General features: G+C 49.0%; 2 protein-coding genes across 8 annotated transcripts in view; one reads left to right on the plus strand and one right to left on the minus strand.

The window, feature by feature from the left end:
- Papln (papilin, proteoglycan like sulfated glycoprotein) overlaps window positions 1-7,703 on the plus strand; it is a 30,120-nt gene extending 22,417 nt beyond the window's left edge. Inside the window, 4 exon segments of the mRNA XM_028877105.2 lie at window positions 824-951; window positions 1,062-1,170; window positions 3,982-4,148; window positions 6,530-7,703. Of these exon segments, the coding sequence (XP_028732938.1) occupies window positions 824-951; window positions 1,062-1,170; window positions 3,982-4,148; window positions 6,530-6,705 (580 nt within the window). The 3' untranslated portion in view covers window positions 6,706-7,703.
- Window positions 7,704-9,079: 1,376 nt separating this feature from the next.
- Window positions 9,080-23,005, minus strand: part of Numb (NUMB endocytic adaptor protein) — a 104,855-nt gene continuing 90,929 nt past the window's right edge. For 5 of the 7 annotated variants that reach the window (XM_037210699.1, XM_028877094.2, XM_037210698.1 and 2 more), the window contains 6 exons: window positions 21,768-21,908; window positions 19,057-19,261; window positions 16,720-17,010; window positions 14,769-14,918; window positions 12,060-12,206; window positions 9,080-11,159 (listed from right to left, as the gene is read on the minus strand). In XM_037210699.1, the coding sequence (XP_037066594.1) occupies window positions 10,444-11,159; window positions 12,060-12,206; window positions 14,769-14,918; window positions 16,720-17,010; window positions 19,057-19,261; window positions 21,768-21,908 (1,650 nt within the window). In that variant the 3' untranslated portion in view covers window positions 9,080-10,443. The remainder of the gene's footprint in view (window positions 11,160-12,059; window positions 12,207-14,768; window positions 14,919-16,719; window positions 17,011-19,056; window positions 19,262-21,767; window positions 21,909-23,005) is intronic. The other 2 variants (XM_028877084.2, XM_028877060.2) reach the window with 1 other exon arrangement.

Genomic DNA, 23,005 nt, shown 5'->3' on the forward strand with positions numbered 1-23,005 from the left:
TGTGTGCGCCTCCGTGTGCACTCTGTGTATAGGCCAGAAGTCAGCTTTAGACATCATTCCTAGGAACGACCCACCTGTTTCTTTGAGACGGGGTCTCTCATTGGCCAAGTAGACTAGACTGGTTGGCCAGCAAGCCCAGGAATCCCCTCTGCTTCCCCAGTGCTGGGATTATAAGCAAGCCCCACCATGCCTCCCTGCCCCACCCCAAATGTGGATTCTGGGGGTTGAACTCAGTCTTCAGACTCTCAAGGCAAGCACTTTTAACAACCGTGACCTCCCCAAGACCCCTTTATGTTTTTTGACATAGAGCATCACACTGTAGCTCAGGCTGGCCTGGAAGTCACTATGTAAACCAGGTCGGCATCCAACTCATGGCAATCCTCCTGCTCCCAGTTCATGAATGCTGGGATTACAGGCAGGAGCCACCACACCTGGCTTCAGATAGTTTTTTTTTGTTTTTCGAGACAGGGTTTCTCTGTGTAGCTTTGCGCCTTTCCTGGAACTCAATTGGTAGCCCAGGCTGGCCTCGAACTCACAAAGATCCGCCTGCCTCTGCCTCCTGAGTGCTGGGATTAAAGGTGTGCGCCACCACCGCCCGGCCAGATAGTTTTTTAAATCAGAAAACCAAATGATTTGTTATTGAGTTTAAAAGCCAGGTGTTGTCGAGTAAACTTAAGCGTTGGCAGCTGGACTGTGTGAGGGGTGGAGGCCGCAGCTCCTTGGCTAGACAGTTTTTGAATAGTAGGGGCCCTGCTCAGCCCTCCTCCCGACTCCTGCTCAGGGTCATGTGGATCAAAGCCCAGTGACTGTGTTTGGTTCCCAGGCACCAGCCGCAGCCCGATGGCTCTCTGGTCATCAGCCGAGTGGCCGCAGAAGACAGTGGCTTCTACGCCTGTGTTGCTTTTAATGGGCAGGACCGGGACCAGCACTGGGTCCAGCTCCGAGTTCTGGGTAAGTAAAAAGGAAGTGCTGAGTGTGGCCAGCGGGCATTCTGGTCAAGTGGGGTGGAATTTGGGGGGGGGGTGTCTGTGTTAGTCATGGCAGTGTCTTCTCACGTCCAGGGGAGCTGACCATCACAGGCCTGCCTCCTGTTATGACGGTGCCAGAGGGCGACACCGCAAAGCTTCTGTGTGTGGTGGATGGAGAAAGTGTGAACATTAGGTGGTCCAGGTAAAGTGCAGTTTTAGCCGGGACGTGTCCTTACAGCCTCATCCTGTCAGAAACGTCACAGCCAACCCCATGCCATGGTCCTCTAAGGCTTGATGCCAGGGCTAGAGGCTGGAGCCCCCTCATCCTACACCGTGAAGCCCCAGGGGACAGTTTTCCTGCTGGCTGGGTGACATCATTTCCTTTTTTTTTTGGGGGGGGGTTGAAACAGGGTTTCCCTGGGTAGCCTTGGCTGTCCTGGAACTTGCTCTGTAGACCAGGCTAGCCTCAAACTCACAGAGATCTGCCTGCCTCTGCCTCTTGAGTGTTGGGATTCAATGTGTACATCCCCACCACCTGGCTAATGTCTATTTTCCTTTTGATGTTTTCAAGACAGGGTCTCACTATGTAGCTCTGGCTGGCCTGGAACTCACTGTGTAGACCAGGCTGGCTTCAAACTCCCAGAAATTCACCTGCCTCTGCCTCCCGAGTGCTGGGGTTAAACGTGTACGTCACCACACCCAGCAACTATAGTTTCTTAATCTTAGCACTGAATTATTGGGCCAGACAAGCTTGCTGTTTCAGGCCTGTTCATGGTAGCAGATTTAGCAGCCTCCAGAATATCCACCTGCTGGAACGAGTAGCATCTGCCCTGCCCACGTTAAAACAGTATTTCCAGACATGGTTCTGTCTCTTCCATATTGAGAACCACAGGGCTGCATGCAGCTTTGGAGACAACGGTGTTTTTCTTTCTTTCTTTCTTTCCTCTTTCTTTCTTTCCTCTTTCTTTCTTTCCTTTCTTTCCTCTTTCTTTCTCTTTCTTTCTTTCTTTCTTTCTTTCTTTCTTTCTTTCTTTCTTTCTTTCTTTCTTTCTTTCTTTCTTTCTTTCTTTCTTTCTTTCTTTCTCTTTCTTCCCTTTCTTTCTTTCTTCCCTTTCTTCCTTTCTTCCCTTCTTCCTTCCTTCCTTCCTCCCTCCCTCCCTCCCTCTCTCTCTCTCTCTCTCTTTCTTCTTCCAAATTTGTTTATGTGTGTGAGTGTTTTGCTTGCCTGTGTTTGTGTACAACATGTGTGCCTGGTGCCTGTGGAGGGTGGTGGGATCTCCTGGAACTGGAGTTATGGATCGTTCTGACTCACTACGTGGTTGCTGGAAACTAAACCCTGGTCCTCTGCAAGAATACATTCTTAACGCTGAGCCATCCACCTCTCCAGCCCCAACTCCAGTGTACCGGTCCCAGATCAGCTGCTCTTTTTAAATTCGGCAGCTATCTTTTGTCTCTACCTCTTTAGAATAGGTCAGAACTTAGGTTAGTGTCTGGAGATTTGGGGGGCCACTTGAGCCTCAGGGCGCGATGAGCTGAGAGGTGGCCTTGGCCCAGGTTTCCCCCAAGTGCTGGCTGTTCACAGAAGGAGTGACGCTTTGGATCTGGGAGAGTCAGGGACGAGGCCAGGGAGGGTAAGGAGAGGGAGGATGCTCTTGGGAGGAGAAGCCACGGGTGACCAAAGGCAAGCATTTCCTGGAGGGAGGCGCTGGTGCTGAGTGATGCCAGCAATGCCGGCCAGGGGCCTCTCAGGTGGCTCTGGTGCCAGGGGCTTCAGTGCTCACAGTGGCCCCCTTCACAGCACAGCCGTACACCTTGCTGCCAGTCCTGATCAGTGCTCTACCTATGCCCAGCCCCTGCTCCGGGGACATTGCACTGGAGAGGCCACCAATCACGTCCCCACCCCATCCCACCACAGGGTGGTCCGTCTTTACCTCATCTGTGCTGGTGTCCCACCGGTCACTCGATCTTTCTCCAAACACTCCCTTTCCAGGGCTCCCCACGGTCCTCAGAGCTGGGACCTTGGACAAATTTGGAGGTGTGTTTTTCCAGGGGTCACTCCATGCTGATACTCTGGGCCTGGACTTTCCAGCTCTAGATCTCACAGGCACCCCAGATTCAGAACATCTCACTGTTCATCCCTTTCCACTTGGGAGGGCACTAGTGAGCTGAGACCTGGTCACCTCTCTGCCCTCATGGGGAGAGAAGGTTTTCCCTGGAACCACCGTCGCCCAGTGACCAATCTGTGGTTTCCTCTCTCCACCTCCCACATCTGACCTTCACCCGCGTCTACTCCAGTGCCCTGACATCTTCTCCATGTGCCCGAAGCACCAACCACCCCCTGCTTCCTCTTCTTCCAGGCCACCCCAGCCAGTCCCTGCTCCATTCAGGCCCTTCTAGTCACTCCAAGAGCCTGTCTAAACCCTTGCTGGGAGCCCTGTTCCCTCCTGCCTCTCCTTGCTCTGGCCATGGCTTGTCTTTAGTTCCCAAAGCGCTGTTTCTCCTTCTGTTGGCCGCCCGGCTGCTGCCTCCCCTCCTCAGGTCAGCTAGCCCTTCTTGTGGAAGGCTCCCTGGACACCTGTGTCCTCACCTGTGCCATGAAGGTGTAGGTACCTTTCCCTCTGATGTTGGGCCTGGCATCTGTCAGTGACCAGCTGGAGTGGGTTCCTTTGTGGCTCCAAGGCAAACTGATCTCAGTGCTTAATTGTGCCACCTGGCTTTGGTAGTGGCCTCCTACTAATTTAGGGTACCTGCCTCCACTTCCCTGAGCATCCTATCTACTTGCCCTCATGGGAGAGAATAGCCTTAAAATAGCTCTGGAATAGCCTTGGCTAATGTCTTATTTCCCAGGCCTCCTAGGGCATGTCTCCAGAGGCCCTGGATGGCTCTTCCCCCCCCTCAACCCCTGGGACCTGAGGACCGAACCCAGGGCCTTGTGCTTGCTAGGCAAGCGCTCTACCACTGAGCTAAATCCCCAAGCCCCTGGATGGCTCTCTCAATGTCCTCTCCCCTCCAGGAATGGACTCCCAGTACAGGCAGATGGCCACCGTGTGTACCAGTCCCCAGACGGCACACTGTTGATTCACAACTTGCAGCCCAGGGATGAGGGCTCTTACACGTGCAGTGCCTACCGCGGGAGCCAGGCTGTGAGCCGCAGCACCAAGGTGAAGGTGGCCCTACCAGGTGAGAGAGGCTTGTCCCTGGGTTCTGCCGCCCTGAAAGCCAGGCGAACAACACAGGTCCTGGGCTTAGCAATCTCGTTCTCACCCACGCTCACTTCCTAGTTTCTGGCATTGCAATTGGGGGTAGGCCTGTAGTACCACCCCAGAGCCTCGCTTTCCTGGGGCTACTCCACTACCTGAGGGCCAGGTGCTCAGGCTGGCACTGCAAATGCCCCAGAAGCCTGCCATTCAGACTTACCAGTCTCAAGAAATAAGACTGGCTGGGATAATGCTTAAGATGGACGGACCCCTACAATCTCCCTTCTAGTCAGGGCGGCGGCGGAAGGTCCTGTGGGGCTGGGGCTCAGAGCAGTTCTTATCTAATGTGCAAGGCCCTGGCTCTATCCCTAGCACCCTGACAAATGAGTAAATACATAACGTAAATAAAAGACCTCATTCTTAAGACAAGGCACAGGGAAGATGATTCTTTGATCAGTGTTTGCTACAGTCTCCTTTCCAAATCATGCATAGTCAAAATTTTTATATAAATGGGTCTGGGATGGAAAAGTGCCTCTCTGATCATCTAGGCATGTGACAGAGGGCGGGGTCACCCTCATCCTTTATCCACGAGACAGGTACCCAGAGGGCTTCTGGGATGTTCCCACCGGCCACACAGCAGATTTGTGGACAGCTGGCAGTCAGACACAGGTTTTTTTTTTGACTCCTGGTTTTGTTTACTGATTTCCGTATGTAGCCAAGGCTAGCCCCGACTTCAATCTCCCTGTCTTTGCTTCCCAGGTGCCACCACGCCCGCTTTTAAGTTACATCTTAGAACTGGTGAAACCAGACTTTAAAGTTCAAGGTCACAGGAGCTTGTGTTTAAATGACAAGGCTGGAAGGTCCACTCACTCTGCACTCCATAGGTCTTAGTGTTTCAGGGAGGGACTGAGCACCAGGTCAGAGCCTCCGGCCAAGCGGCCAGTTCTCAGAGACCTGAGGCCGACCCTGGAGAAGGGTACCTGGCATGGAGGAAATGGGGCACTAACTCCCTGGTCTGCATGAACATTCGTGACAAGCAGAGTTGCGGTACCAATAGAGTAGGGTTGGGGTCAGTACTGGCTGTCTTTTCGGCTGCGAGGCTGTGTTAGGAACTAGCCAGAGGTTGAAGGTGTGTGTTGAAATGTTGCTTTGCTTTGAGGCTGACACTGACTTTGAGCTCCCTGAGCTGTGTCTAGGATCCCAGAGCCCAGGCCAGTGCTCTGTAACCCAGGAACTCAGGATAGATGGTGGCTCAGTGTGCCTGTGTGAATAATAGCACCCCAGGGGAAAACACCGGATTGCAGGACTTCCACCTCTGATGTTTCTAGAAAATCCATCGCATCTACACACTAACCAAAAGAACAAGACCACGAATGCAGACTTCCTATGGTCAGGGGGCAGTCATTATGAGGACTGAGGAGTCCTAGCACTTGGGCTACAGAGGCAGGATTACCAGTTGGAGTCCAGTGTGAACGACATCCCTGTGTTAAAACAACCCGAGGGGATCCGGACTTTCACGTTTGTGACCAACTGTAGATGTGTTTACTGCGAGGGAGGCCAGATGATAATCAGAAGCTGGTCCGACATTGGAGGCTAGTGGGCTTCTGGTGACCCTGCTTATGGCCGCCGTGAGGCCTCCCTTCTCTTGTCCTCTGCTGGATGCTGCAGCCTTTCCACATTCTGGAGGCATCTCTCCAGAATTCCAGCTGTCCCCTTCCCACCTGTCTGTAGCCCTTCTATTGACCAGCCTGCAGACAGATGCTCGTTGGCTGGTGTTTTGACAGAGTTGGTGTGGGGCGGGGGCTTAGGCTTCACACATGCTGGGGCAAATTCTGAGTTGTTTTGCCGATGAGGGCTGAGCAGAGAGCAGGAAATACTGTAGGAAGGGAAGGTATTGGGAAGGTTGAAGGGGCACACGGGCTATGCTTTCGGTGTACCCCTGAGAGCCACAGTTACCACCAGGGCTTTCTCAGGTGGAAACCAGGAAAGATGTGGTAGGAGACAGAGGGAAGCTGGTGGTGGAGACCCAGCAGCACCAGGGAGGATGACTTCCAGCTTCTTAGGATTGACTCTACCTGTCCCTCCTCCCAACCCGGGCCAACACACTGTCACGTGGCCCTCCCTTCAGCTCTGGACAGTAAGGGCAGGAGTTACCTCGGAAGAGCCATCTGATGGCCCGTCAGTACGTGGGAATCTGGGAAGGTCGTGCACTGGGTGGGGGCCACAGATAAGACCCACAGGAGGACCACTGGGGAGGCCATTAAGGGGTGGAAGGCATGTCCTTGCTGATCAGGTATGGAGCAGGTGAGACGCAGCCACAAGAGAGCCTGCTGCCTCAGCCTCTTCTCTCCTGCTCTCCTGCAGGATCAGCCACTCGGTCCGGGAACCTGGGCAGCGAGTGCATCGACCAGCCGGAGCTGGCCAACTGCGCCTTGATCCTGCAGGGCCAGTTCTGTGGCAATGAATACTACTCCAGCTTCTGCTGCGCCAGCTGCTCTCGCTTCCAGCCCAATGCCCAGCCTGTCGGGCAGCAGGGATGAAGGCTAGCGGTGGCGCCAGTTCCCGACAGCTGGCTGGGGAGCAGGGATGGTAAGACATGGCTTGCCGAGGGAGTCACCTTTCAGACACCGGCCCTCTCAGAAACCCAGGGCTAAGCCCCAGCAGCTGCCAGTGCCAGCCTCCCCTGTGGTGTCGGCAGGGGCTGTCTGATCTGACCTCAGGCTGCCGAAGAGGACTCTGCCTACACAGAACTGCTACTTTACACCTCTCTCTCTAGTTTCTGCTGCGTTCAGGATCCTTTATCTGAAATGTGTGGGACCCAAGTCTTTTAAACTTTTCAATATTTGCAGACTTTACTAATTGAGCATCCCTAATCTAAAAATCAGAAATGCTCGGAAGCTTGAAACACCCAAACGCCAGGTCAGCCTTCAAACAGGAAAGTATGTTTGATTTTGAGTGAGGGATGCTCAGTTTGTACGGAGGATCCACTCAGCACAGCGCAGAGCAAGCTGGGTGGGGGGTCTGTGACAGGAGGGGGTGGTAACTGCTCAGTCACAAGTATGCTGTGCTAGAACCCGGCCACTGGTCAGGTGGTGAGCTGTCAATCAGGCCTTTTCGGCTTCCTAGGTAGTGGCCGAGCCGGCATCCACCCCCTCACTGTATGGAGTTCACACTGACACTCGGGAACGTCCTCAGCAGGGAAGACACGACCAGCAGGCTCAATGCAGGGTTGTGGGACGAGGAAGGCAGACAGCACTGTGATCTGAGTGCGAAGGAACTGGGGAAAGAACTTCACTGCAGAGATGGGCCTTGAAGCCTCAGGGCTGCCCCACAAAGAGGGCTGGGAAGGTTCACGTGCTTCCTCCTTCCTTTACACAGTTCACTGGCCTGCTCTGAGCAGCCAAGAGGAGCCATGGTTCCTTAAGCGGGAATCTGTGGATCAGAATATTTGTTGCTAGAGAAAAATCAGAACTATGCTGAAAGCAGCAGCTGGGGGCTGGTGAGATGGCCCAGTGGTAAAGTACGCACTGCCAAGCCTGATGCCCGGAGTTTGCTCCCTGGAACCTACTGGTGGAAGGCAGAACCGACTCAGCCAGGTTCTTCTCTGATTGCTAGGTGCACGCATGCGCGCTCACCCACGCGCGTGCAGTGTGTGTGTGTGTGTGTGTGTGTGTGTGTGTGTGTGTGTGTGTACACACACACAAAACTGGGAACGGTGTGTGCATGCCTATAATCCCAATGCTTGAGGGGCTGAAGCAGAATGCCCCAAGTGTAAGCCAGCCTGGCCACAGAGTGAAATCCTGTCTCAAAGTAAACACCCTCCCCCCAAACCCGTAAAACCCGGTATTAGCAGGATGAGGGGGTGCAAAGTCACAATTGGGGAAGTGTTTTTAGTAGTCTGAGATGTAGGAAGGGATCCTTCATCTTTTAGAACCTCTGATTTCTTAATAACAACACTCAAGGAAGAGGCCTGCAAGAATGAGCTTCCAAGGCTTTCCCATTTTCACTCTGGATTCTCCTAGAAGACTATCTAGTATCAAAGGTAACCATGGGACCAAAGCTCTGACACCAGCTGGAAAACAAAGCTTCATGTATAAATGATGTCTCAGGCCATCTAGCTCAACAAAGAGAGAGGCAGAGCCTGCCTCTTTAAAAGATGAGGAACATCCAGGTGTCAGCCGTTTGCAGGTACAAGCAGGGGGCTGAAGAAGTGAGTGGTAAACTACGCTAGTCCAGGGGTGCTTAACCTGCTATACAGAGCTTAACAAACCACCAACAATCTCCTCAAGATCTAAAGTACAACTTGGTGTTCTCCCCACTGAAATCCTGATTTATTGGCCTGGTGAATAGGCTGGGTATTATAGGTGTTTTGTGTGTGTGTGTGGTGTGAGCGCTGGGGGAATCTTCTTCTTTTTTTTCCCTCGAGACAGGGTTTTTCCATGTTGTTTTGGTGCCTGTCCTGGAACTCGCTCTGTAGACCAGGCTGGCCTCGAACTCACAGAGATCCGCCTGCCTCTGCCTCCCGGCATGCTGGGAGATCTTAAAGCATGCTGAACACACATTCCTCTGAGCTACACCTCAGGGATTCCAATAGACAGCTAAGGCTGAGAAGCAGTGCTCTGTCAGGTAGTAATGGTGCATGCTTTTAATCCCAGTACTTGAGAGGCAAAGGTAGGTGGATCTGTGCGTTCGAAGCCAGCCAGAGCTACACAGTGAGACCCTGTCTCTACACACACAGCACCACTCCACCCCCGGGGCTAAGAGTCTCCGGCTTCTGGGTGTAGTCCCGACTGGTGCTGCAGATCAGACTCTGAGCGTCACAGTGACAGGTGCACCCATGACCTTTAAGGATATACCAGTCCCAAACTAGAAATGGGCAGTAGAGAGAAATAAAAAAACACAACTGTAAACTCATTTGCAAATAAGAACAGCCCCTCGTGGGCAAAAGCTTCTACCACGAACATTTATTTTTGTTAAAGCAGATTATAAATTCTCATCAGTACAAATATATATATATATATGTATATATAACTTACATTTGATTGTAAGGCCAACGTTCAAAAGTAAAAATGAGCTGGGGTCTCCCGGTGTTACCCGAGGTCAAGTAGCTGCAACTGGCATGGGATGTTCTGTTCATGACGGGAAGAAGGGGACTGACACACAGAGCAGATACATCCAGAATCCTCGTCCTACAAAACTTACGGGAACAAAACGTCAAGGGGAACCCATTCAGACCCACACTACAAACCAACACAACAGCCTGCGTTCCCTCTCTGGTAAGATGATGTCACTGTCACCTTGATGATAAAGGATTAACAGGAGGCAACTGCAATGATACATAAAAGATAATACACATTCTCTAGAGTGTAGATTGATTCCATTAAAATAATGACATTAGAATTTCACCATAGGTTTAAAACAGGACAACACTGCTTTCGATTTATTTAAAACTACAACCTAGTGACTGTACTGGTCATCAGTATGATTGTTGTTGCAATGCACTAGTTACGATGAATGATCACAGACACGCCAGGGCTCCTGCCTACATTTCCCAACCCTCCCTCTTTACTTCAATAGGCATCAATGATAAATCAATCTTATGTACAATTTCTTACAACTAACCCGCTCACTTTTGGCAAGATTACTTACAACTCATACAACTTTTTAATATTGAGAACTATTTAAAATATTCTAGGTGCATAAAAATAAAGATTTGGCTTTTTTGATATATATATATATATTTATAATATTTATCCTGTTACTCAAAATGGAAGCTCAGCTTTATCCCCAGTACATAGCTCTGCTGGGCAGCTGCCGCTGTGCCCTCCTGTGAACCCCGCAGGCCACGGCCTGCCTTGCTTCCCAGCCTGCACAAGCCACACTGTTCTTTACAGAGCTAGGACAGGCCATCCTGGGAGGAATGGGTGACTGGCTTGAAAAATAAAGGGAGATTGTTTTGCTTACTGTTACGTTTTATATTCCAGTATATGTGCTTTGAATACAGATTCCTCTTCGGATACTTCGGCCTCTCTATTGCCAGAGACTTGTAAGGCCGCAAGGCAACATTCCCTTGATTTCTCTAGCTTAGCTGCAGGGCGGTCCTCTCCAGGAGTGCTTTCCTCACCCTGTGGACACCGCCCTCACTGGACTCTGTGCTTGGACTTGCTCCTTGGGACTTAGGGGTTAGTGAAGTGAACTCATCAGGAAGGCACAGTCCCCTTCGCTCCTCTGCCCCCGGTCCTTGCCTAAGTACAGGAAAGACACGTCACAGAGACTGTCTAAAGTTCTATTTCAAACGTCTTCTGTAGGTCGCTGGAGAAAGGGTTGGTAGGGGAGGGGTTAGTGCGCTGCTTGGACTTGCTTTCTAGTGCGGCCCACTGGGCTTCGAAAGGATCCACGGGGCAGGCGCCCGCAGGGACCTCTGCGTGCCTGCTTCCTGAGGCCAGCCTGCCATCGTCGACGCCGTTGAAAGCTGCAGAACCATTGAGGTGCTGAGCAGGAGGCTTAAAGAAGGGGCTGGTGGTAGCACTGCTCGTCTCATACTGAGGGAATGTCTGCTGCTTGGCCAGGCTTGGGGACGGATGGGGATGAGCGGCCTGAGGATGGCCTGCAGTGCCAAACACGTTAGCTACCATCTGGGACGGGGTGATGCCCACTACAGGCACGTTAGAGGCTGCATAGGGCATCCCATTGGCCACAGGGTAGGACTGGGCAGGGACAAAGGCCGGCTGCAGGGGTGGGACCACACCGACGGGCACAGGCTGAGAGGCGAGGAATGCGTTTCCTTGGAAAGGTGCTGCTGGTGGGGCCGTGGCGGCAGGTGGAGGAGGCTGCAGAGCTGGCTGCAGAGCGGCCGCTGAGGGCTGGGGCTGCTGGACCCGGACGCTCTTTGAGACTTCTTCTAACCAGCGGTCAGCCTCAGAGGGAGTTCGTCTATGACCAGCCTGGAAGAGACCTGGAGAGGCAGCACCTGAAGACTGACCCCACTCAGCCCCTAGAACCACAAGATGGAGAGAGAGGGAGGAGGAAGAATGAGAGGCCGTTCTCACTTGGAAACCTCGATTATGGGAATGATCCTAAAATGTGGACCGTGCCCCCATGATGGGACACGGGGTTCTGATAGAGGCACTGAGGTGTCACCAGCCAAGGAGCTCTGTTTTGGGGGGACAAGCAGAACCTGTCAGAATATGCTATTATATTCAGGCATACTGAGGCTGTTCAGTTACGGCTCAAACGCCCTGAACCAAGGCAAGTGACTAGTGTCAAAAACCTATCATGTTGCCATGGTGCACCCACAGGAGAGAAACTGATCAAAGAGCTGGGCACAGTGATGCGCACCTGCACTCCCAGAACAATGAGTCTGAGGCGTGGACCAAGAGTTTAGGGATACATAGCAAGACTCTTGTCTCAAAACCCCAGAAACAAGAATAATTAAAAAGAAAAAGCACATAAAGCCAGGACTGGTGGTGCACACCTTTAATCCCAGCACTCAGGAGGCAGAGGCAGGCAGGTCTCTGAGTTCGAGGCCAGCCTGGTCTACAGAGTGAGTTCTAGCCAGTTATATAGTGAGAACCTGCCTCAAAACACCCCAGAAAAGCTAGTAAATATGCACGCTCTTTGTGGCACTTTTGGTAGGCTACCTTTATCTACAGACAGCTGTGTGTGCTGCTAAATCCAGTGATCAGGTTCTCTGGTGGTGGCTCATTAAACCCTACGGTAGCCAGGTTCTACAGTCCTGAGAACCTCCCATCTAGTCCTTTTGTTCCAGCTTTAGAGCCTTTTTTCACAGCCTCTTCTGTCTGGGAGGGAATGTATTTTTACAGTCTTCACTCAGGGAACTGGCCGATTTTAGACCCTGCTCCCATAATCCACTTCACTTCGGTGGCCACCTTACCCGGATGTATGGCTGCAATTTCCTTGTTAGCAGCATCAGGGGCATGGGCCCAAGGGTTGGTTTCACGCACAGGCATGGCTGCGGGTGCTAGAGCAGTATTGGCTGGCTTAGCAGTAAGCACAGGGAAGGCTGGGTCAGTGCCATTAGCTACAATGGGAGCAGACAACATGGAGGGAGTTAATGCATGCAGGGGGTCCAAGCTATCCCACGCAGGTGGGTCAGTCAGGCAATGCCCAACCCTGGTGGGGCAGACAAGGCAGAGCAGCTGATGCTGGGATGACAAGCTACCCTACAGCAGATACACACACCTTTGACAAAGAAGACAGAGTATCAAAGGACTGTTCTATGAAAACATGTATATGAGAGGAGAGATGAAGCCTAATACAATTTCAAATTAAGTTGAACAAGACTATTCATGTATCTAGGCTTTGGATTAATTAAGTAGATAAAGCACATTTCATTCTTCTTTACTTTTCTAAAAGATCAAATCAGGCCAACAGTGTTTTATATAATTACCAAATTTAATTCTCTCAAAAGTCCCATAATTCTGGAATTGGGAAATAAGTTCCCAGATGTTCTACAGATGCCTAAAACCCTACATAATACTGTTTTTATCTATACCTTTGTACCTGGGATAAAGTTTAATTTGTAAGCTAGACACACTGAGGGGTTAATAACAATTATTGTAAGAACATATTGTAATAAATTTACTTAAAACTTATGAAGTCTTTATTCCTGGAATTTTCTATTTATTATTTTGAGATAGTAGTTAACCACAGGCAACTGAAACGTCAAAAATACAGACCATATGAGTAAGGGATGTACTACAGTATGTCTATACAACAGATGAGAGATCAAATGGTATGTGTTTTCATTTGTGTTAATACATTTGTCATTTACTACAAAATTAAGTTTATATCTTTAAGTCTTTCCCCCCATGTAGTATTTCTTTTTTTTTTTCCTTTTTCGAGACAGGGTTTCTCTGTGTAGTTTTGGTGCCTGTCCTGGATCTCACTCTGTAGACCAGGCTGGCCTCAAACTCACAGAGATCTGCCTGCCTCTGCCTCCCCAGTGTTGGGATTAAAGGCGTGCGCCACCACTGCCTGGCTGCCCCATGTAATATTTATTATAACCCAAATGCTGATCTTTCTTCCCTCATTTCCTTTACTCAAAGCTCCTAACCCTTGTTTCTTTTACTCCTTCATCAGTTCCTAGTCTGTGTTCCAGTTCTTCATCATACGCAGCATGGAGCAGACAAGTGCCTTCCCCTGCCCTATGACAAATTCTGCTTCTTTAGGACTGGACAACCACACTTAGGGTTATAGTATTTTTTACCTGGGGCTGAACAACAACAACAACAAAAAAAAACCCACCTTAGCAAGAGACTGGAAACCCTTTAAAGACAAAGGATTATGTTCTGTTCAGGTTTTAGACCCAGTACCCGTAAGCAGACAGGGCCAGTGGGATGTGATTGGTTCTGGGAAGATCTGAGTTTAAATCTCAGCCCTACAGTTTGGAGAACCCACTTAGCCTCTTTGAGCCTCGTTTTTCTTTTCTTTCTTTTTTTGACACAGGGTTCCTTCATGTAGTCCTGGCTGTCCTAGAACTCGATTTGTAGACCAGTGGTCAGAGATCCGCCTGCCTCTGCCTCCTGAGTGCTGGGATGAAAGGCGTGTGCTATCACCACCCAGCCATTGTTGTTATTTGTAATGCCTACCTCAAAGAGCTGTTTGGGGCTTAAATGATAATGTGAGAGGATTCTCCACTGTGGCAGGCACTGGTGAGTGCTCAACAGACCAAGCTTACTTTTTCTAGTACTACAAGTATCTGTCAGATGGAAAGAAAATCTATGATCGAAAGCACACACGATTATAGGCATTTGCTTCAAAAGAGACAGAGATCAAGACCTAGACCCAAACAAAGGCGCATGGCAGCTTCTTGCAGGGCAATGGCATTGTCCTGCAGGGCAGCCTTTCTCTGCCATCACTGGAGCTTTACTTCAGAAGTCACTGATTTAAGTTCACATACATTCTTTGTTGACCTATGAGTGAGAACTTTGTTTAGCATCGGGGGAGGGGGGCTCTAACCTTGCAGTATAACTAACTCTGTGGTCACAAAGGCCAATTTAGGATACTTGTTACAGACCTAAAAAAGAGAAGGCAGGTCCAGGTCTCCTCAACTTTAACATCACTGACATTTTAGAATGGGTAATTCTTTGCTGTGGGTGCTGTCCTGCATTTTGAAGAATGTTTGGTAGGATTTCTGATAAATCTGTAATTAACATTCCCTCCCAAAATGTCTCCATACAATGAATGCCAAATTTTCCCTGCCGGGCACAGTCGTCCCTGGGGGGATCACTATGCTAGAAGGCACAGTCGTCCCTGGGGGGATCACTATGCTAGAAGGGACAGAGCCCGACCAGTCCCGAGAGCTGCCGATTTGTAAAGCTGGCTGGCTGCTCTGACCCTCAAGTCAAGAGGCAAATAAAGTGTGGACTGAGGTTACAGAAGCTCTTATGGGAGATGAGAGACAGATGGCTGTGTGCTAAATGAGGAGACAATTCAGGAGACAGGCGGGGGACAAAGCCCAAGGGGTGGCTGGGCAGGAAGATGAGGATAATGGCAAGCTCAGGATGCCAACTTCCGATCACAAGCAGCATGCTAACAGGATTAGTTTTAAAGAGAACAAATGAGGTCAGAGGTTACCAACCTTGTAAGACAGGAGACTGCGGTGCCACCAGCGTCACTGGTTTGGTCATTGGGGCCGAGGAAAAGGGGTCCTCAGAGGGTGTGCTGAAGGCACTGGTGATCTGCGAGCACAGGGAGCTGATGCTCTCCGCCTCCCCCTCTACCTCTGGCACTGCAAGGCAAAGACAATGGTTCTAGAAAACGGAAGAGCCTGAGATGTGGCAGGACGGGGTAAGAGCCGTTTCTCACTTTGTCTCTTCCCCCTGCAGAAGGACAAGTCTCAGGCTTCACAATCAGCTTCAGTAAATTAACTGATGAACACGTCAGCTTTCAGGTGGGGAAGCAGAAAGCATCAGTAACTCACGCACTAAGACAGAGTAGAGCGCCTTTTCCTGCAAACCTCTACATTCTTTATTTCTTCTTGGGAATTTGGGACGGGTTTTTTTTTTTTTTTGTTTGTTTGTTTGTTTGTGTTTGTTTTAATGTGAGAGTGTTTGTAATAGCTGGATCTTTCTGGAAGATCTCTGCAATCTATTTGCCTTTCAACCAGTTCCTAGAAGCTACAACCCAATCAAGTTCTAGAGCTGTCAAGCAATTTTACCAAAAAAAAAAAAAAAAAAAAAAAAAAAGTTAAGGCTGGATGCCAAAGCTTTCTCTCGAGTCCATCAGGACATGTCAGCACTCTCTTTTGTTAAAGTTTCTAGTACATGAACTATGGTATCAGAGAGAAGTGAAATGAAGTGCAGGGCACTAAAGGCTCTCCTGAATACTAATTCTGGAAAGCCAAGCAGGAAGATTGCTTTCGCCCAGAGTGTGGGTCCAAACAAGTTTGAGATCCTGTATGTGGGGAAAACAAGACTCTGAGAACATTTCCTTATCACTGAGCAAATAAATGATGTGTGCTGAACCTTTGTTCATCTGTGAAAAGAGAAAGACTTTTATGCCTCACCTGCCCCAGAGGGAGAGTGCAATGCGGTACGTGAAGGAAGCATCTGGAGTGTGTTTTTGAGGGTGCTGGAGCCTGAGAAGATTTCCTGGGGTCACCTACCTCCAACTGTTCTTAAGCCTAGTTTTATTTGGCCACAGATCTTACCTACCTGCACTTTTTTTTTTTTTTTTTTTTTTTTCGAGACAGGGTTTCTCTGTGTAGTTTTGGTGCCTTTCCTGGAACTCACTCTGTAGACCAGGCTGGCCTCGAACTCAGAGATCTGCCTGCCTCTGACTCCCAGGTGCTGGGATTAAAGGCGTGTGCCACCACCACCTGGTTTTACCTCTCTACTTTTATACAATGTCAGTAAAAGTGCCTATTGAGCCAAAGCTTCCTCATGTTTGTTATAGAGATGGCGTGACGTGTGTCAGAGAGAACTATAATAGGGCTGATCAAAGCACTGTCCAGATCCAACATTTTAGCTCGAGATCATATGGTAAAGATAGAGCTTACAGGCTGCCTCAGCTCCACAGAGGACACACAGAGATGGATGACTGTGAGCAGCCTCCTGCCTCTGCTCCACAATGGACCTGAGATTTGTATAAGAGAGCCATTTAGAGCTTCTTCCCCGTGAAGCCAACCTCCCACAAGCACAGGGACACTCACTCATTTCTTCTGTTCCTCTGCAGTGGTACTATTAACCTGTAAATGTCTCTAAGGCCTCTTTAGTTTTCCTGGGTCCTGTGCAGCACAGTGAGAATGGGAATTCGGAGCACCTGATGTCTGGAAACAGGCTGGCTGAGAGAGAGTACATCCACACCAGCACAAACCAGACCTGTGGCTCAAGCTCGAAATTCCCTCATGGCTCTGTCAACTACTCAGGGAAGAGAAGTTAATTATGCCTGGGCCCTGAGTTTGCTCTCATGTGAAATGACACACAATATAACGAACAGCTTCAGAGAGACAGGACTAACTAGTGTTCTCACTAAGTGAAACTTTGTGTCGTCACTGAAGGTGATGGCGCTCCAGAGCTAGAGCATATTACCTGCATTTTTTATTGGGAAATCAGTCTTCCTCTGCATGGTGGAGGGCAACTCATTGATGCGTAGGGATAGTTGGCGTTTAAAGGGTGACATCTTCTGGCTAAGAGCAGGAAATCCCCGGAAGGAGCCTTGGCGAGCAAGCTGTTCAATTGGTGCATGCCGGCGTGGGATGGCATGAGGATTGTTCATCTCCAGAGAGGCAGTGGCATCCGAAGTGGGAGAGGTGGGAGAGGATGGGGATGGAGCAGAGTTGCCAGGGGCCACTGATGAACCAACAACTGCCTTATCTGTCTCTGCTCAAGAAAACCAAAGAAGACCTTAGACCTCAGCAGCGACCTTCCCGTTTTCTGAGTTGACAGAAGCCCCCTTGCTCTCTAACTCCCCCACTGCCCCACGTCTTATAGAGGACAGGCTGGAAATGGCTCAGACTTCCTACACTCCGACAGGTGAAGGTCGAGCAACACCTGCTTGTCTTATCCTCTTAAAGACCGAACAGACAGGGCTGGAGACATGCTCAGTGGTTAAGAGCACTGGCTGTTCTTCCAGAGGGCACCTACTTGATGGCTCACAATCATCAATAACTTTATTCCCATGGGATCAGATGCCCTCTTCTGGTGCGCAAACATACAAGCAGACAAAATACCTACACTCATAATAAGTTAATAATCTTTAAAAAGAGGTTAAAAAAGGACTCAACATAAATAACCTGGCTCCAATGGAGTTCTCGTGCAAGGTCTTTGAAAGAATAATGGTTTGGGGACTAGAGAGATGATACAGTAGTTAGAGTACTTGCTGCTCTTCCAGAAGGCCCAGGTTCAATTCCCAGCACCCACATGGCAGCTCACAGGGGATTCAGACACTCTTCTGAACTCCACAGGTACTTGCACTTACAAGTACAAATGCACAAATGTTAAAAAAAGAACGGTGGGTCATCTGGACGGTAAAATCCTATAGCCAAAACCACATGCTCTGGCACAGGACACAGAAATCACGTCAGAATTGTGCTGGAGGCTTTCTTCCTGCTGGCCAGCCTTCACAGCACAAGGCTGCTGGAGGGAACTGTCATACAGTGTCGCTCAGCAGTGGACCCTGCAAGCAGCAACAGTGTGTCCCCTGGTGCACCAGCATGCGGTCTCGTGGGGAGTACCCATCACTTTCTAACTGGAAGGAGGGGCTTCCTGCCTGGCACTGCAAGTAGAGTAACAACCTGTGAGGAGAGGCTAAGGAGACGGCTCAGCAGTGCAGTGCTTGCTGTACAGATCTGACGACGGGGTCCATGTAAACGCTGCCTGGGCATGGCGGTCCCCTTGAGATTCCAGCACTTGAGGGGACAAGGGTGAACCGAGACCTTGTCTTTTATTTGTTTGTTTTTTTTTTTTTTTTTCTGGTTTTTTGAGACAGGGTTCTCTGTGTAGCTTTGCGCCTTTCCTGGAGCTCGCTTTGTAGCCCAGGCTGGCCTCGAACTCACAGAGATCCGCCTGCCTCTGCCTCCCGAGTGCTGGGATTAAAGGCGTGCGCCACCACCGCCCGGCAAGACCTTGTCTTAATGAGTAAGGTAGAAGGGACCAGAGAGATGGCTCAGGGGTTAGGAACACCACTCACTGGCTGCTCCTCCAGAGGTCCTGAGTTCAACTCCCAGCAACCACATGGTGGCTCACAACCATCTGTAATGAGATCTGGTGCCCTCTTCTGGCAGAACACTGTATACATAATAAATAAATCTTAAACAACAAACAAACAACGTAGCACTACTGAAGAAGACTTGATGCTGGCTCTGGGCTTCTGCATACTCTCTCTCACACGAGCATTCATACAAAAGTAGAAACATCGACACTCAAGCACCCAGGATTGGCACAGCAGCAGCATCAACTCTCCGCCAGCATCACCGCCAGTCTTTAAACCTGGGGGCTTGTGCTTCGTCCTCAAGACGGTAGGTCTTTGCTGGTATTTGTGTCTCACAGAAACAGACACATCAGAATTAAATCTGTTCCAGGAGGCAGGGAGCAAGGGTATTTCTCTGCAGCTTCTTCTTCACCTGCTCTCCACCTTCCCCAGAGGAGCTTACTACAATGGAGAGATACAGTTTCTAAGTCACTCGAGAGAAAGCACCTTTGTCCGCCTTCTTACATCGCTGAGAGGCCTCTCTATGGGTGTATGGTGTAGGTGGGGAGAAGGAATGATAAAACAGAACCCAGACCAGGAATACTCTAATGCTGGGCTACGTTTGCAATCCCAAGGGTTCTTCTTGTCTGTAGGAACCTTGTCTCTGAGAGTTTCAAGTATAAACCTGTTGGGAAAATCTGCATTAAATAAACACACCACAGCAGAACACGCTGTACCTTTCTTGGCATCTTGCAACTGTTTCATGATCTCTTCTCGTTCTGCTTGTTCAGTGGCAGTTGTGACTCGGAACGATCCTTCTCTTGTAAAGGTGGTTCTACTGGCGTCAAAAGTAGCAGTGACTCCACACTCCTTCTCCCGTTTCTGTTTCCGCTCTAAACAGGCTGCAAAAGCACAGCCCACGGCGTGGCTCAGTCTTTCCCCCTGCAGAGAGCAGGTTTTGAAAGCTCTATGAGAGTCACAGCACCAACAATGGCATACACATAAAGCTGCCGCAAGTCCCAGTTTAAAGTTAATGTGCAAAATGAATTGTCTTTGTACTCAAGCCTCCAATTTCCCTTTAATTTTTAATTGCCTGTGTGTGTGTGTGTGTGTGTGTGTGTGTGTGTGTGTGTGTGTGTGAATACAGTTTGTACCCTCAGAGACCAGAGGTGTTGGATTCCCCTAGAGCTGAAGTTTCAGGAGATTTCGAGATGCTTGCAGTGGGTGCTGGGGACAGAACTTGGGGGCTCTCTTCTCACTACTGAGCCGCCCCCAGCCCTCCAGTTGCTCTGTAAAGGGAAACAGCAGGGACATTTAGCAGACATTCCTAAGAAACCACTGGAGAGGCAGGAATTTCAGGAGCTGACTACAGTGCCAACATATGGGGGGTGGGGGTGGGGGTTTACAAACTCCAAAACAACTCCCCATTAAAAGGGACTCAAGTAAAGGAGCGCTTCGCTTTGTCTCCCTCTTCTCATGCTGGCAGCCGCATGCTTTCCCTCATGCCTTCCCTATAGTCTAGCTCTCTCACTCACCACTGTACCTCCCGACCACACACAGGCAAAAGTGTAAACATGTTTTCATCTATGCTCTACTTAGAAATGGAACTGATTTGCTTGTGTGTGGCAAAAGAATGGAGTTATATAAACCAATCATTATTTTATAGATACATTCACTTACCCAGAGTCAAGTTGCCAACCCAATAGGTGACTTTTTGACAAGGCTGCTGTATTTTAAATCACGTCCCTACTATAGAATAAAAAGGTTTGGGGTTGGGGATTTAGCTCAGTGGTAGAGCGCAAGGCCCTGGGTTCGGTCCTCAGCTCTGGGGAAAAAAAAGTTAGGTGCTGGTATAATAACTGTTGATATCATTCACAGTGAGAAGAGTTCTCTGGTAACAGAGGAGTTCTTGTAGTATTCTCAGAATCGTACTATGTAGGCAGCTGTGAACAAGCCGGTTCACTGGATTTTACATGCTAATGTTAGCTATGGTAAAGGAAGGTGATGTTTAAAATGCTCCCGTGTGTAAGATATTGTATAACTGTGGACCCTCTGGCAGACTTATCTAACTCTAGGGGCAGAACTGGGTGCATGGGGACCCAGGGTCTTAGAGCCACACACACCCAAGCATAGCTGTTGCAAGGACAAAGATGTTCTCCCCCAGCTCCTCTACATGCTTATTAGTTATGGTCTTTAAGGACACAATACTTTCCAGGCTGGGCGTCAGTGGTGCACACCTTTAATCCCAGCACTCAGGAGGCAGAGGCAGGCGGATCTCTGTGAGTTTGAGCCCAGCCTGGTCTATTGAGTTCCAAGACAGCCAGGATTGTTACACAGAGAAACACTGTCTGGAAAAACAAACAAACAAACAAACAAACAAAAAACCCAACCAACCAAAAACTCAGAGATGAGAGGATCAGGAATTAAAGGTCATCCTCAGGTACATAGCAAGTTTCAGGCAAGCCTAGCTATATAAGACTATCAAAATAAATAAATAAAAATTAAAAAAAAAAGAAAAATCACTCCAGAAATTATACATTTAATGTTATGTGAAGAAGATTATTATCATAAAAGGCTAGTCTTTCATTTTTGGATTTTTGTTGTTTTTTAAGACAAGGTCTCACTCTGTAACCCTGGCTATCCTGGAACTTGCTCTCCAGATTAGGCTGGCCTTGAACTCAGAGATCCACCTGCCTCTGCCTCCCAAGTGCTGGGATTAGAGGCGTTTAACACTGTTCAGACACAAAGTCTATTTTTTTTTAATTAATTAATTTTTTTTTTTTTTTTTTTTTTTTTTTTTTTTTTTTTTTTTTTTTTTGAGACAGGGTTTCTCTGTGTAGCTTTGCGCCTTTCCTGGAACTCACTTGGTAGCCCAGGCTGGCCTCGAACTCACAAAGATCCACCTGGCTCTGCCTCCCGAGTGCTGGGATTAAAGGCGTGCGCCACCACCGCCCGGCTTAATTAATTTTTTTTAATGTTTATTGTTGCTTTGTCTGCATGTATGCCTGTAATCCACAGTCCATGCTTGGTACCCAAAGAGGCCAGAAGAGGACACCAGATCCACTCGTTCTGAAGCTTAGATGGCTGTGGGCCATCTGAGTGCTGGGAATTAAACCAGATCCTCTGGAAGAGCAGCCAATGTTCTTAACCACTGAGCATTTCTCAGCATTTTATTCTAAAAAAAAAAAATCTGCAAGCACTTTACTGATGAAAAGCTCCAACTAAAGTTTAGTAACTACGGTAACGTATTTTCCTCCTCCACCCCCATTCTTTGTTTTCTTCCTTTCTTTGTGGTGCTGGGGAATGAACCAGGGTACCAGCCCATGAGATCACCAGGGCATCTCTGCTTCCCTTTGTCCTTACTAAAAGCGTAGTGGCACTGCTTGGCCGACATCAGCTGCCAGCAGCTCAGCTAGACTCCTCAGGACACATATCATGTTGGACTTACCGTGTCCTTGACAGCCATGAAGCAGTGGCAGATCCAGCGCCGAGTAGTGCCGTCTCGGCATATGTAAGAAAAGGCTCTGTCAAAGTTCCTGTCTGGAGCACAGAAAGAAACCTTCTCTATGGTCTGGTCAACTATGAGGTCCTAGAAAGTGGAAGCACAGAGCAAGAGAAGGCTTATGAGAGTTATCTGGTCTTCTTAGAAGCATCACAGGGTTCATTTTACAAAGCAGAATCCCTACATAGGTTGCAACTGGGCTCCGGAATAGCTGTATCCAGTATTTGGAATAGCGTTTGACTAGGAAGCATCCCTTTGTTCAAATGGTTCCCTTACTCCATCTCCATATTCTAAAGTGCTTATGTGGCAGCTGGTCCTAGCTTGGAGCTCTTACACAGTAATTGCCATGCACACATAATACATAAACGCACGCATAAATCAATATGTTAGATCATCTTGGTTTATTTGCAAATATAGCAAAAACACGATAGTGTTCTATACTTTTTCTTTTTTCAACCAGTAACTGTATCTCCATCCTGTAGATTTTTTTTCACTTCAAGTACTGTATTTTTTAGATGTACAATCTTCTCTTCCAGTCCTAGGATTTTTGCTGCTTCTTCTTCTTCTCCTCCTCCTCTTCTTCTTCTTCCTAACTTCTGAGATTTTCAAGGGGTTGACCGACAGTAGCGCCTTTCCTTTCACATCTCTCAGTGAGGCTCTAACACCTGCTTCACAAGTCTTGTCTGCTGCTTCTAACACCTACAGTATTTTGGGATCGGTCTCTGCTTTCTCTGTGAGAATGATATTTTCTGTTTCTTTGTATGCTAGAGATTCATGCATCACCACAACATTAGTTTCTTGCTCAAAGAAGGTTAGGGACCTGAAGTTCAGACTTCTTTTTGTTGTTTTTTGAGACAGGGTTTCTCTGTGTAGCTTTGGAGCCTGTCCTGGAACTCACTCTGTAGCCCAGGCTGGCCTCGAACTCACAGAGATCCGCCTGCTTCTGCCTCCCGAGTGCTGGGATTAAAGGCGTGCGCCACCACCAACTGGTGAAGTTCGGAGTTCTATACCTATATTAATTCGTGCAGATCATGGCATGGCCTTGTCACAAGCACTGATTCCAACAGTGTGTTTAGTCTCTGACAATAGTAAAATGGATCCAGTGGTCCACCAATTACAGTATTCACAGTGGCTCACAACTACAATCCTAGCACTTAGGAGGCTAGGGCAAGAGAACTGATGCA

This window comes from Peromyscus leucopus, chromosome 14 (assembly GCF_004664715.2).
Source record: "Peromyscus leucopus breed LL Stock chromosome 14, UCI_PerLeu_2.1, whole genome shotgun sequence".
Taxonomy (NCBI): domain Eukaryota; kingdom Metazoa; phylum Chordata; class Mammalia; order Rodentia; family Cricetidae; genus Peromyscus; species Peromyscus leucopus.